The sequence below is a fragment of the Lissotriton helveticus genome, chromosome 7, assembly GCF_964261635.1.
Source record: "Lissotriton helveticus chromosome 7, aLisHel1.1, whole genome shotgun sequence".
Taxonomy (NCBI): domain Eukaryota; kingdom Metazoa; phylum Chordata; class Amphibia; order Caudata; family Salamandridae; genus Lissotriton; species Lissotriton helveticus.
The window spans coordinates 1,408,523,472-1,408,537,335 of NC_136068.1; the positions used below are offsets into that span (position 1 = coordinate 1,408,523,472).

At 45.0% G+C, this 13,864-nt stretch overlaps 1 protein-coding gene across 1 annotated transcript in view; it reads right to left on the bottom strand.

The window, feature by feature from the left end:
* Nucleotides 1-367: 367 nt before the first annotated feature.
* Nucleotides 368-13,864, bottom strand: part of DNAH9 (dynein axonemal heavy chain 9) — a 1,695,107-nt gene continuing 1,681,610 nt past the window's right edge. Inside the window, exon 69 of the mRNA XM_078654721.1 lies at nt 368-783. Coding sequence (XP_078510847.1) covers nt 556-783 — 228 coding nt within the window. The 3' untranslated portion in view covers nt 368-555. The remainder of the gene's footprint in view (nt 784-13,864) is intronic.

A 13,864-nucleotide genomic window follows, 5' to 3' on the forward strand; every position in this document is an offset into this window, starting at 1 on the left:
AAGGAAAGAGCACAAGAACGTTAGCAATGGTTAGCAGTGTTAAAGTGCACAGAGTTCTAAAAACCATCAGAAACGGTTTGATAAAATAGGATAGTGAAAGCAAAAAGCTGGGGGTTGACCCGGTGTAAAGGGCTAAATCCAAAACTGCAACTTCACTGCCATTTACAAAGCACTGCTAGTGCTGTACTAGTGACTCAACAAAAATCGTAAGCCAATCGCCACTGGGTAAAAACATAGTCTACTGTTCATGCATATTCAATGACTAATCTTAGATCACACCATATGCACTCGAATAAACTACCAGCAAAAAATGGGGCTGTCTAGACATCAAGCTGAAGAAATATATATAAACGACTTGCACGATAAGGCCACTAAGAAAATATTTTATTAGAAAATTAAACATTTACAAATAGATTTTTCTGTTTAAATAGTGATACATAGGGTCTCAGTGCTCAGCTAATACTGTAGAAATCTTTGTGAAACTGTCTTTAAGAGCAGCATTAAACTGCAGCAAAGAAAATGCTCACTTGTGCTAACTGAGGAAGGGTCTTACATTCAAATTTGCAATAGTAGAGCTACCCCAGCCAGAACCCACTTAGAGGGTTTTTCTTTGGTTTTAAGGTTAAAAGTCCAGACATAGGTTGGTCCTCGTTGGCGTGTCTTGTAGACAGGGCAGGCGTAGACATTGCGTGTGTCCTGCTTATCCACAGGTATGGCTTTAATGAAGATTACAGGCATAGCTGGTGTCAAGTCCTTCAGCCGAGCATCAGTAATGATTCCAGCCTGGGAAAGAAATGAAGATTGACTTTAGAAGCAGGTAAGAAAACATTGGGCTCGAACCCACAATGCCAGCAGAAAAGCAATGAAGGTAAATCACAACATAAAAAATTTAAACTGCATGACATAACAGATCTATTTCTAGAGAGCCTCTTCACTTCTGTGGGGCCATCTTGCAAAAACCGAGAGATTACAAACCTTTGTTGTTACCTAACTCACCTGTATTCCTGCTACCAACCTTGGAAGACTGAGAGGGAGAGTGGAACTGGTTGTATTCAAACTCATGAGGCACAGGGTCAAGACTGATTTGTACATAGCTGGGTCTGAACTGAGGTGGCACATGAGGCACAGGGTCAAGACCGATTTTCATATAGCTGGGTCTGAACTGAGGTGGCGAAGTGAGCTAAAGAATGATGATGGATTCAACCCAGATCTGTGACTGGGGGAAGAGTGTCTGAAAAGTTTCAGTGGTCTGTACATCATCTCCTTGTGTTTGCTGTATTCAAACTTGTGACCATGGGTTGAATCATATTCATTAGACCCCAAATTGCTAGCCCAGACAGAATACCTGTTTTAGCACTGTAAAAAATGGTGTTACTATTACCGAGGTCAATGGTACTTAAGGTGTTCACATCAGAAGGATGGAAAACTGAGCCAGTACTGGTGGGATTGCATAATTTTATTCAGGTTGCACACTTGTAGGTTTGCTGAGCTATTATTCTGGATTTTGTGCATCCAACACCCAGAATTGCAGAAAAGGAGATTTGTGTGATTCCACTAATATCACTTTATGATCCCTAGAATTCAATCTGCATATCTGGCCGGAATATATTCCCTAAAAGATCAGGTCACAAAGAAGATAGCATAGAAATAAGTCTATTATTTTTTATCACGTTAGTTATTTTAGCAAATAACAAAATCAGAGGACATAATCATATTCACAAAACGTACAAGATTTCCATGCGTAACCATAAACAGCAAAATACACCTTAACCGTAAGGGTTTTTCTTTTTTCCTCTTGGAAAATATTTGTCAGGAAGTAACATCCAACCCTCCCTACTGTAAGAGATTGGGTTGTTAGTTGCCAAGGATGTGAATCCTTCACAAGTAATATGTCTGCAATTGTCTTTTTATTAGGAATCAAGAACTCCATTGTAGCACTCGGGTCTGTCTGGGTACCAAAGCAGAGCAGTCCCATCCTCACTGTGGGGAGGTAGTGTGGGCTAGTACTACCAGTTTACTGGCATGCAATAATATCACTCAATAAATCAATGTCCAATGTGCGCCTTTTCCTTCGAAAAGAAAGAGTACTTTAATACCCACACTACTAAATACCATGCATTACAATTACATACAAGATAGCTTGAAATAACCACTATAGCTCCAACCTATATTAGCAAAAACATGACAACATAAGGGAGGATCATTATAAATAAGGCAGGCCTATTGACTTTGTCAAGATGTCAACACATCAGTACACGCAACCTTATGTTATAATTCACCAATTACAGGCCCATACATTGCTTTAAAATGCAACAGAATTCTCCCACGGACTTTGGGCTAGTTCTCAAAATATTTATGGGAGCTGCTGCACTTCCTGCATCCCCTCAATCACCCTTAAAATATGCTGGTGGGTCCGCTGCCCATGCTGGGGCCACCACAGACAAATTATGCAAATGTTTACCCATGTGTAGAGGATTATGGGGTGCGCCATTTGCCAGCAGCATAAATATTTCCTGTTTATATTTGTTTTGTCTTTTTTTTGTATTCTTGGGAGCTGCCAAAAGTGGCGGCAGCGTAGGAAGCCTACCCCCATGATTCCCAGCCAGCTCTGCTCCAGGCCAATAGTGATAAATATCAGCATGGCAGCCCGCTGCTGCTGTGCTGTGCCTCCTCTGTTCCAACCAGTCACGGGGAACAGGGAGGTGGTGCAGCAGTAAAGCAGGAGCACAGTGGTGCTCAAATCCTCTTGTCCCCAGGACATTCTTTCATCTTCCCTCTGGGGATAGGGTCCCCAGGGCCAAAAAGTGGATCGAGGAGTGGCGCCACCCACACCACATCAAAATAAATAAAGGATTTCAAATTTCCCTCGGGTATTTTAAATCCTAGCAGCAGAACCATATTCACTCTTTCTTGCGCTCTGTCCCCCGAGGGATCGAGCTTGGAATGTTTATAACTCTGGCCTCCTGACTTCTAGAGGGTGCTTCTTCTGGGAGCTGGTGTTTCTGCCTCCCTGCACTAGAACTGTCCTCTGCTTGCGTTTATGAGGTTCTCTTCTGATTGGGGGCGGGGCCTTCCACAGTTCCTCCACATCCATTGTTAAGGCCATCCTTCGTTGCACACTCCCGAGGCCCCATGGCCTCCTAGCCAGCTTGAAGTGCACTTGTGTGTCAGCTGTGAAGTCAAGGGCCAGTCCACAGACGGTCCAGGGGACCTTCTAGGGTCCACAGGCATGTCCATTTCCCCAACTGTTTGTCAGGAAGCAAAAAGGGCACAGCACCACTGGGCATGGAGAGACCTGTGGGTCAGCTGGAGTCATAATCCATCCTTGCAGGGTTTCAGGTGGCTTCTCCTTCCAGCTGGTCATTTTTTCGCCAATGCTTTCACCATTGCCGCTCCCACATCGAGTGTTTTCTCCACTGTTTCTCTCTCATGCAGGGGTTTTTAAGTGGGGTGTAATGTTCTAGAACTCAGCCATCCCTGGCCAATCCAACTTTATAAACCACACAATTAACATAATGCTAGCACAATGAAAATAACATTAGACATTGAGGCACTGTACACTAGCATCTCCTAATATGAGATGCTGAGAGTCATTGAAGAATTAGTGAAGGATACTACATGCCAACATATTACACCCGTCAGCTTCATTATCACATGTGCAATGCTGGCTCTTAAACGAAATTTCTTCAAATGTGAGTCTAAATGTTATCCACAAATACAGGGTACATCAATGGGCATTTGTCCCCCAAACTGGCTGTTCTGTATATGCAGCACTTCGAAACAAAACATGTACACCCGGAAATGATACCTACAAGTAATGTATTACACTGTGGTGGCGATACATTGATAATAGCCTGATATTGTGGCAGGGCCTTAGGAGGTGGTCCAGCCTTTTGTCACTTGGATCAATGAGTTAGACCACAATTTGAAATGTACATCAGCAATCTCAACCATTGTTCTTGTGACAACTGTAACATTTGCCACCTTACAAAAGAAATAAAAATGGTGTACCTGGGCCTGAGAGGACCCCCGGAACTACGGAACCACACAGACTGCAACACAATTTTTTTCTGTATTTATTTACTAGTGAATGTAGATTCCAGTGTGTCAGAATGACAACCAGACCAGTCAGAATCAGGATCAATGAACATAGAAGCACAATCTGATGAAAATGTTCTACTACAAAGCTCATGTCACATTTTTGGGAAGTCCAAGACACACCGAACAATACCAAGTGTACTATATTACAAACTATTCTGGCTACTTCCCAAATTAAGGTACATACATTACAAAAGGAACAACGATGTATGTTCAGACTTGTGACCTCATTGGTATGGCCCTATGAAGAGATACCCAGGAGTCAACGCAAGAAATGTTACCTGCATGGGATAATGCTGACTACCATAACATACATGGCTGCCATCATATAACTCCATATCCAACGTTCTTGAACATATGATAGTCTTAGAGAAAACATTTGAGAATAAACAATTTTCCTATTACATTATGTATATACTATATGAAAGACCTAAGTAGCAGACTGATAAGTTATTCATCCCTGCATTTTTTGGAAGGCATTATTTTGGGTTGGCCGTACCTAGCTGGGAACAGCTTATGCATTAACCAGCTACCCGAAATGTTTTCACCAGGCAAAGATATTGATAGACACCTGAGACCTCTTGAGGGATGGAGTCTTTGATTCATAGAGAATCTGACATCGAGAAGAGAGAATATAACTCCTACACTTTAAAGAAGCCAGCACTTACCTGAAGCATCAGGCAGATTTTCTAACATCATGGCAATTGTGACTACATGTGCTAAAGTATTCAATTTGCCTAAATAATATCTATTTTATGATACACGATAAGCAAAATATTAGGCTTCCTCTTGCACCTGAATCACCGAGTTTAATCACTGATGATCATGACTGACGGGCATTTGAAACATAATACAGCTAAGGAAGGACCTTACGTTTTAGGATGGTAATGTCTATTGCCAGTACCGCCACAGTTTTTAACTACATTGTAAATTGCAAGTTTATATACAAACAAACATATATGACTAACCTCATTTGGGGCAGTATGAATAGACCAATATCTAGCTTCAATAAATGCAACAAATCTGTGGCCCCATCACTTGACTATGTCAATATTTAAATGATCAACAGATCAGATTATATCAACTTTAACATGATTCTATGCATTCAAATATGGTGGCCCTTTTATTAATCGCTGCTGCTTGTATCAAGGAACACCCATTCACATGCCTACATGTGGGTTAGGACAGACGTCTGTCTGTAATTATTCCACCACGAAGGGAGTTAAAAAAGACCAATGCACCGCATCTCAGTTATCATTCAAGACTGGAGAGCGTGAGGTAGGACACCAGCAGGCACACCACATTCTTAGAGTAAGTGACACACTACAAGGTGAAACTCTGCAGCATAGTCTCGCCTTTTGGTTGTCATGATTTCCACAATTTGCTTTTATATACAATTACTGTATGTGGGTGCTTAGCTCATCCGTAAAATAAATGGGCCCATAAGTCATGGCATGGTGTTAGACTGCTTGTTTTTACGATCGAAGCTGACATTTCATTCTGGTTATTCCCCGTCTGTGATTTCTGAATAAAATATTGGCACAACTCCAAAAAAAAAAAAAAAAAAAGAAGCTGACATTTGGACACATTACGGATTCAGTTTAAGCACATTCTGCAGTGACCATGAGTGATTTGCATGAGTATGCTTACACTCTCACTATGCATGATGTTTCAATTAATATATTCAACTTTGTAAGGAAGTGACAACATTAATTATGCAAATGCATAATGCTTATATGTTTGCTACTAATGTCTGTTTTCCAACCGGTCGCTCTCCATGAAAATTGGAGTCAACAAATCTAGGGGTACTCACTTTACATGAAACACACATTATTCAGTGTAATAAGGGTAACAACATTACCACAGATTCAGGAATTGTCCTCAAATAGTAGGGCAGTATTAGACCATACTGAAGAAACGCCACTTGATCTTATGAGGCAACAGGGCATGAAACGGGGACCAAAGGAGAGGGACCATAGAATAACTAACATTACATTGCTCCTCAAAGTTTTTAATTTTCCCATAGTCCACCTTCCCCTAAATTAAAAGTAAATTCATATGGAGATCAATTGGAAAGGTAAAAAATGTTCACAAGCCACAGCACACACTATCATCATTGACACTCCAGCAGCTATCCCGGGCAGAAAAAAGATCTCGATCAAAGGCCCCCCGTGAGAAGCCTGCTAGGCATTGCATCCCCACCTATCTTGGAACAGAACCCTATGATGAAACATGTCACCTTGGTGGGTGAGGATTCTTGTTCCTGCTCCTGAATGAAGAGATTCCTTATGTCTCTGCTGGATCAACAAAAATGTAGACAGTACTACAAAAATAATTTTCTGAATCAGGGTAGCTTTTTTTCTTAGAACATCACATTCTTTTAATTCACAATCCTGTGAGGGTGGGCACATCATCACTTCAGCCATGTCCCAACCCTCCTGCATAGCATATTGGGACAATTCAACATGTGGAACCTCAGGTTGTCTATGAAAAGAGTTCCCCTGAGAGCTTTGGCTCTACTCCTAGTAACACAGCTGCCTGATCACTTCCCACCAAATCTTTGAAGGCAAGCCCCTCTAGAGGTCTGGCCCTCCTCCTTTGGTTCTGTGGGCATGGGCTGGCCCAGCCCAGGTGCGTCATGACCAGCTAATTAACAGATGAAGACTTCCTCTCCATCCATTTCTTTCCCACAAGCCAGGTCAAATACTTTTAATTGCTCTACTGTGTAGGAAGGCCTTTGATCATTCTGTTGGGGAGTAGAGGAATTAACTTGTCCCAGAAGGGGGAGGGGACAAATGCATGGAATCTGATTTGAGCTGAACCAGGGAAAGATAACAACTCTTAACATGTCATATTGGTACCTCGTTGGACCTTGTAGACCTTAGTGGAGTGAAACTCGTCTTTAGAGTAGATTGTACTTATATTATGTAATACAGTGTAAGCACCTTAGACCTTCAGTAAGCACCACAGCCCTACACTATGAATGCCCACGCACATTAAAAAGCCTACCCGATGTCAGTACCAATCCTTGAAGATTCTCTTCGGCAATAGGCTACCTGTTTGTGTGCTCACATATTCATGTGCAACCAGCCTATAACCTATTTCCCTAGTTTTGCGTCAGTACCCTTAAATTGCAAAGCAGAGACTGGAATTTAGCACTCAGTCCCTTTACTGTTAACGTACAGTGAGACCAGGTCGTGAAACTAGCTCATAGTATAAGACCAGAAACAAGGTAGTCAATTACGAAAAGTCAGGTGGGCCAAAATAGTGGATCCTAATTAGCTACACGTACCCTCCAAAGAAGTAGGGTAGCTTGGTTCCTTTTCACACCCAACTTGCACAGCTATTACAGCCTTTCATGAAATTGCATTAACCTTAAATTTGCAATTTGTTTATGACAACCCATTGGGAATATTTGTGAATATTCATTGATTTGGAGACTGGTTACATTCATCTGAGTAACCACCCCACTTGCTCCCACCATGAAAACATTCATTGTCTCACTTTAACCTCAAATGTATGACTGCAGAAAACATTTTTTTTATCCACAGTCATATTACGTATCTTGAGTAAGCCCCAATTTAATTGAAACGTTGACAGCTATTTGTGCCCAGACCTCGTAAGATAAACGTAGGTGTGCAGAAAGGGTTATGAATACCCAGTATTCATAACCCTTTAATGACCCAGTATGAAAAAGTCCAAAAAAGGAACCATATCCTCACGAGCTTGTCATGTCAAAGCAGTAAAACATACAATTACATGTCTGCATTTAGTGCACACACATCTGCGGTCGCTCATAAGAAGTTATGTACACAAATTAGCAGAAAGCTGGCTCCCGATTGACTCTGGATGCGTTACTGAATGCTTGGCATAATTAACAGTTAGAACAAGAAGTCCCAGGCCTGCCAAGTATATAGCGCTCCAGGTCACCAACTGTGTGGCTGGACATTACAACTAGTGGAAACAGCTAAAGAGGGTCATGTAATGCTGCTATTACCACTGATGCAGAAGTTTTCAAAAGAAATGCATTTAATAATTAATGCCTAAAACTTACACTTATCATCAGAACATTTGCATCCGCTGAAATTCACACAACTCGTTTTAAGGGAAACCTATGGGTCCTATACAAACATTCCTATTTGGTCCTGTTCAAATACATATATAGGCCATCGAGCCCACCCTTCTGATTCCCCGTTAAGATCAAACCTACCTCCGGAACCCTGCACAGAGCACCACTCTACAGAGACATGGAGGATTAAAAATGATTGCACAGCAAGCAACACATTAATCGCCACTGGGACACTTTAGAGTGCTGCTGGTGCTCCAAGCGACATTAAACCTGTATTGGAAATAGTCCAGAATGTCAAACTCTGCTGCTTCCTGAATAACTGCAGCCTTGTCCTTGACGTTTGAATGATAAAAAACATTTGTAATGAAATACAATGTTTTTTATGAAAGTAGGCTCACAGGTGTCAGCAATTAATTATGCGCACAACAATGTGTCTGAATAAAATAAAAACCTGGAAAACACTCGATTCATACAACTTTCCCCTTTTGGGGTGACCGTCGTGCGATTTATGCACGTCCGTTTTTCCTAGACCAGGAAACATTTCCATTAAGTGCGGGTCTGAATGAACTCCATTGTGAGCGCGAAGACGAACAGATACCATCTGACTGAATTTTCATTATGGAGAAAGCCTATGTGACATACAATTACTTTTACCGGAAAGACGATGCTTTCAAGAGTTGTAGTATTGATGTCTTTTTAGAAAAAAGAACCTGCGAAAATTCAGAAAAAAAACATGCCTTATCTTTTCTGTGCAGATTATAGACACTCGAAAAGAGATCCCAATCATAAAGCCTCAGGTTTATGTTGAGTCGCGCGCCAGACAATCCGGCAATGACGCACAGGTCCTGAGGTAATCTAAAAACGATAGAGCCCGGTTATCATTTTAGCTGTCTCCTACATGGATCCTTCTTCAGATCTGTGGGATGCTGCAACCAGTGTCTAGCTATTACCCCTGCCACCACCTGGCCGAGCTGTGTGCACATGCACATCCACCAGCAGTTTTCCCTCGATTGACATTGGCGGGACAGTGGCAGGCGGTGACGAACATCGCTATGGCAGCCAAAGAACCACCATACTGATGTGCCTGTTGTGAGCCACAGTCCTGTTGAGATATCTAGGAGACCCGGCACCTGAGGGAGACCCAGGACTGCTGTAGATTCCTTGGAATTCTCCCTGGAAGAGAGACTGATTTCCACATGGTTTGGTCTCTATCTTTAGTGGCAGAATGAAAAAAGAGAATGGAGTGGCAGGTGTAGTGACTGGCTGGTCACGGTCTAGTGTTTCTACACTGTGTTTCCACTAGCCACTCCCTGAGAGCTGTCTTCCACACTCACTCCACATCCATTCATCACAGGTGTCACCGGTCAGGTGACCCTTCTAGTAAAAGGGGCAGAGCGTGCGTGCCCTGGTCCAGTTCCCGCACTATACTTTGGGTGTTTGCGTAACCATTTATCCGGCATGAGGGCCTAGTGCCCTAACTATTACGGATGAGATCATAAACTATTACCAGGGGCTCAGATTAATTCAAGCGTTTCACTCATTGTTATTTTTATGCATTGGATAACACCGGCACAGTTCACTTGATGGGTGCAAGAATCTTGTCAACATGGCCAGGTATAAGATCAGATGGCCGCCACGGACTCAGAATGCAGGTTTCAGATCAAAAAGGAGAGCATGCTCCAAACCAAATAAGCGTCATTCGTATAAAGGGTGTAAGTACCAGAATCGGATACACACAGTTCACTCACTGCATGCAGTAACTGAATTGAGAGGCATATTTATGAGGGGAGTCGTGTCGCTCTTGCACCATGCAAATTGAGTGCGTGATGCAAGCCCAAAATGCAACTTATGAAGCCACCAAAGGTAATCTTGCATGGCCCTGGGTGACTTCTTAAATCTGTAGTAAGGCAACACAGAGCAAATGGATGCATTGCATTACTCTGCTCTGGGAAGGTGTTCCATGAATGTTGTGTGGTTGTTTCCACGCAGCTCCCATTGTTTTTGATGCATTCTCAGATTTACCAAAAGTGGTAGACCTGGCAATGCACCAAATATATGCCTTCTCGGGGAGGTGCAACCTGGAGAAATTTTAATTTAATTTAATTTAAAAAACATTTGTAAAGCGCGGCGTTCACCCTACGGTTTCTTGGCGCTATAGTAGTGGGTCCAGCAACTAAGGGCGGAGTGAACCAGGTGCAGGGAAAGGAGGGACAGGTTACAAGGTAAAGGCCTGTTTAAACAGAAGCGTTTTTAGATCTTTGCGGAAGGAGGAGTATTGTGTGGCAGATCGTAAATGGTCGGGGAGGGAGTTCCAAAAGGTGGGGGCCAAAGTCGAAAAGTTGGCTCCCCCCCACTTTTTACGTTTAAAGCGCGGGATTTGCAGGAGGGATTTAGCGGAAGAACGAAGCTCTCTGACCGGGACATATTCATTAATCACAGAGGAGATGAAGGATGGGGCAGTGCCCTGGCGGGCCTGAAAAACCATACAGCCAGTTTTAAAGAGGGAGCGTTCCTTGACAGGAAGCCAATGGAGTTCCTTAAGGAGGGGTGTAGAGAGGTGAAAACGTGGGAGACCATACACCAACCGAGCCGCTTGGTTCTGGACCATCTGGAGCTTGCGCAGGCTGTATGCTGGGATGCCGTTGTACAGGGCGTTGGCATAGTCCAGCCGCGAGATCACCAGCGCGGACATGATCAGCTTAAGTGCCTGGGGGAAAAAAAAACGGGAGACAGCGCGAATAGTTCGGAGAGTGAGGAAACAGGAAGAGACCACAGAGCTGATTTGTCAGTGTAAGGTGAGTTGGTTATTTATTTTAACACCCAGGGTTTTAACTGTGGAGGAAGGAGTGGGGGAGGGACCAAAACAAGAGGGCCAGAAGAGAGAGTTCCAGGGACTGGAAGAACCACCTGTGAGAACCAACTCGGTTTTGTCCGGGTTCAACTTGAGATGGTTGTGGTTCATCCAGTCCCTGATGAAAATCATAGTGGACTGGAAATTTGAGATAGAGAGGGGAGAAGAGGAGAGATCAAAGATGAGCTGGAGGTCATCCGCGTAATTATAAACGGTGACCTCCAGCTGCTGAAGTGCCAGGATTAGAGGAAAGATGTAAAGATTGAATAATAAGGGAGAAAGAGAGGAACCCTGGGGGACACCGCAGGTGACTTGGAGTGGGGTGGTCGTGAAGTCCCCCAACCGAACCGCCTGGGTGCGGTCCCTCAGGAAGGAGGATAGCCAGACCAGGGCTGAGCCCTCAATTCCCGCCGCCCTGACACGTGAAAGTAAGATGGTATGGTCCACCGTGTCAAAGGCGGCGGAGAGGTCGAGGAGCACCAGAGCCTGATATTTGTTGCAATCCATGCCCTTCCTGAGGTTGTCCAAGACTGACACCACGACAGATTCGGTAGAATGCCTGGGGCGGAAGCCGGCCTGACGAGAGGCCAGACCCCCATTTGCTTCTACGTGGGTGCTGAGTACCGAGGTGACATGGCGCTCAAGCACCTTGCCCAAATATGGCAACAGGGAAATGGGGCGGTAATTAGCTGAGATGGATGGGTCAGCGCCGGGCTTCTTTAAAATGGGCACTATTGTAGCTGATTTAAGAGCGGGGATCACCACTCCCTGAGTAAGGGAGCTATTAAGGAGAGTCATGGGAGGCTGGGGACAAGTAGAGTAAATCTGTTGTAAGATTCGTGCCGGACAGATGTCTGCCGGAGAACCAGATTTGACTTTAGGAAGTATCTTTAAGAATGCTTCCTCAGTAAGGAGGGGAATTGAAGTAAGGTGGCACTGAACAGGGGGAGGGGAAGGGTCAACAAAAGTAGAGGAAGGGAGGGGAATGTTAGCCTTAATGGTTGCAATCTTGTCCAGAAAGTAGGAGTTTAGCTGGTCACACAGGGGCTGGGTTGGAGGGATTTGAGGTGAAGCTCTATCGGAATAGGCTAGGTCATTAACTATACCGAAAATCTCCCTAGATTTATTTTCCACTGTCATTATTTTTGTGGAAAAGTAGGAGGTTTTGGCAGCTAAAATAGCTTTCTTATACTCAGTTAGTAGCATTGAGTAATGGGTTTTTAATAAAGGGCAGTAGTTTCTTCTCCACTGTCTCTCTGCTTGCCGTAAGGTCAGTTTTAGTTCTTTTAAGTTATCGTTGAACCACCTATTGGAGTCCTTGGGTCGTCGGGTGGAGATACGACGGAGTGGAGCAACTGAGTCGCAACCTCCAGCCAGCCAGGTATTGATAGCGATGGCTTGGGAATTGGATGAAAGACCAATGAGGGTCGGGGAGGAGTTCTGAAGCAGGAGGGTCAGGGGGGGAAGATCAACTCGGTTCCAATTCCGCGCCCAGGTGTTTCTGGCATGTGGGACCTTAGAAATAGGTTTAAGAAGGATGGAAAAGGAGATGAGGGCATGGTCAGACCAGGAACAGGGAGATACAGACACCGGGGAGACAGGAAGGTTGAGAGACCAAACCTGGTCAAGTATATGACCACGAGAATGTGTAGGGACAGATATGTGAGGGACAAAGTTCAGGGAAAGGAGAGATTCAGTGAATTCTTTAGATGCGGTGCACTCGGAAGGATCTAAGGGCCAGTAGTTAAAATCGCCTAGCACCAAGACCGAGGCATAGTTGACCGCTAAAGTGGCCAATAGGTCTTGAAATGCTGGCAAAAACAGAGGTGAAGGCTGGGGTGGACGGTACATCAAGAGGCACGTAATAGGAGGGGAAAAGGATAGAGAGCGGGCAACAAGGAATTCAGTTGGGGCAATAGGGGGAGAGGGAAGAAGTTGAAAATTATAATCGGACCGAGCAATTAAGGCCACACCACCACCCATCCTGCCCGCGGGGCGATCGGCGCGCAAAGCAGCGTAGGAAGGGGGGAGGGCGGCCAAGAGTGCGGGTAGGGAAGAATCACAAAACCAGGTTTCAGTCAGGAGCAGTAAGTCAGGCTTCTCGGAATCAAGCAGGACAAACAGCTCGTGGTGGTGTTTGACCGCTGACCTGGTGTTCAGTAAAAGAACAGATAATGAAGGGGTAGGAGGTAGAGGGTCAAGCAGGGAAGAACACAGCGTTGAAGAGGCCGGCAAAGGCAGCGATGGTATTGGCAAAGATGGAGGGGCAAGCCCTAGTGAAGCAATATGGCTGCGAACAGACTCTGAAAGTGGCCAGTGGCCCTGGAGGGTAGTGAGCTCCTCAGCAGAGTATGATGTTAATTTGGCATGGGGAAATGCCCCTTGCCCCGTCCGGCCGCGGACGGGCGCAGACGGGCTTGCCTTAGGCGCGCCTTCGGCACGCAAACGGCGTGCCCGCTGCGCACGTCCGCTGCGCGTTCTGGAGTTGCACATTGAAATAGAGGTCCTTAGGGGCAGGAGGGGGCGTGGCCTACAAGTGGGCGTGGCCAGCGGTGATGGGAGCCGGTAGAGGGGGGGCACGTGACAGCGCTAGGTCCGCTGCACGGCGCCCTCAGGTGCAAAGTGCTTAGGGTTAAAAACAAAGTATTAAACACAGTAAAACAATGAGATGCTGCTTCTCCCGGCTTTCCGCCTCAGGAGACTGGAACCAACAGAGCGCTCGTGTTCAGCGCTTAAGAAGGGTGGGAGGGGGCGTGGCCTACAAGTGGGCGTGGCCAGCGGCGATGGGAGCCGGTAGAGGGGGGGCACGTGACAGCGCTAGGTCCGCTGCACGGCGCCCTCAGGTG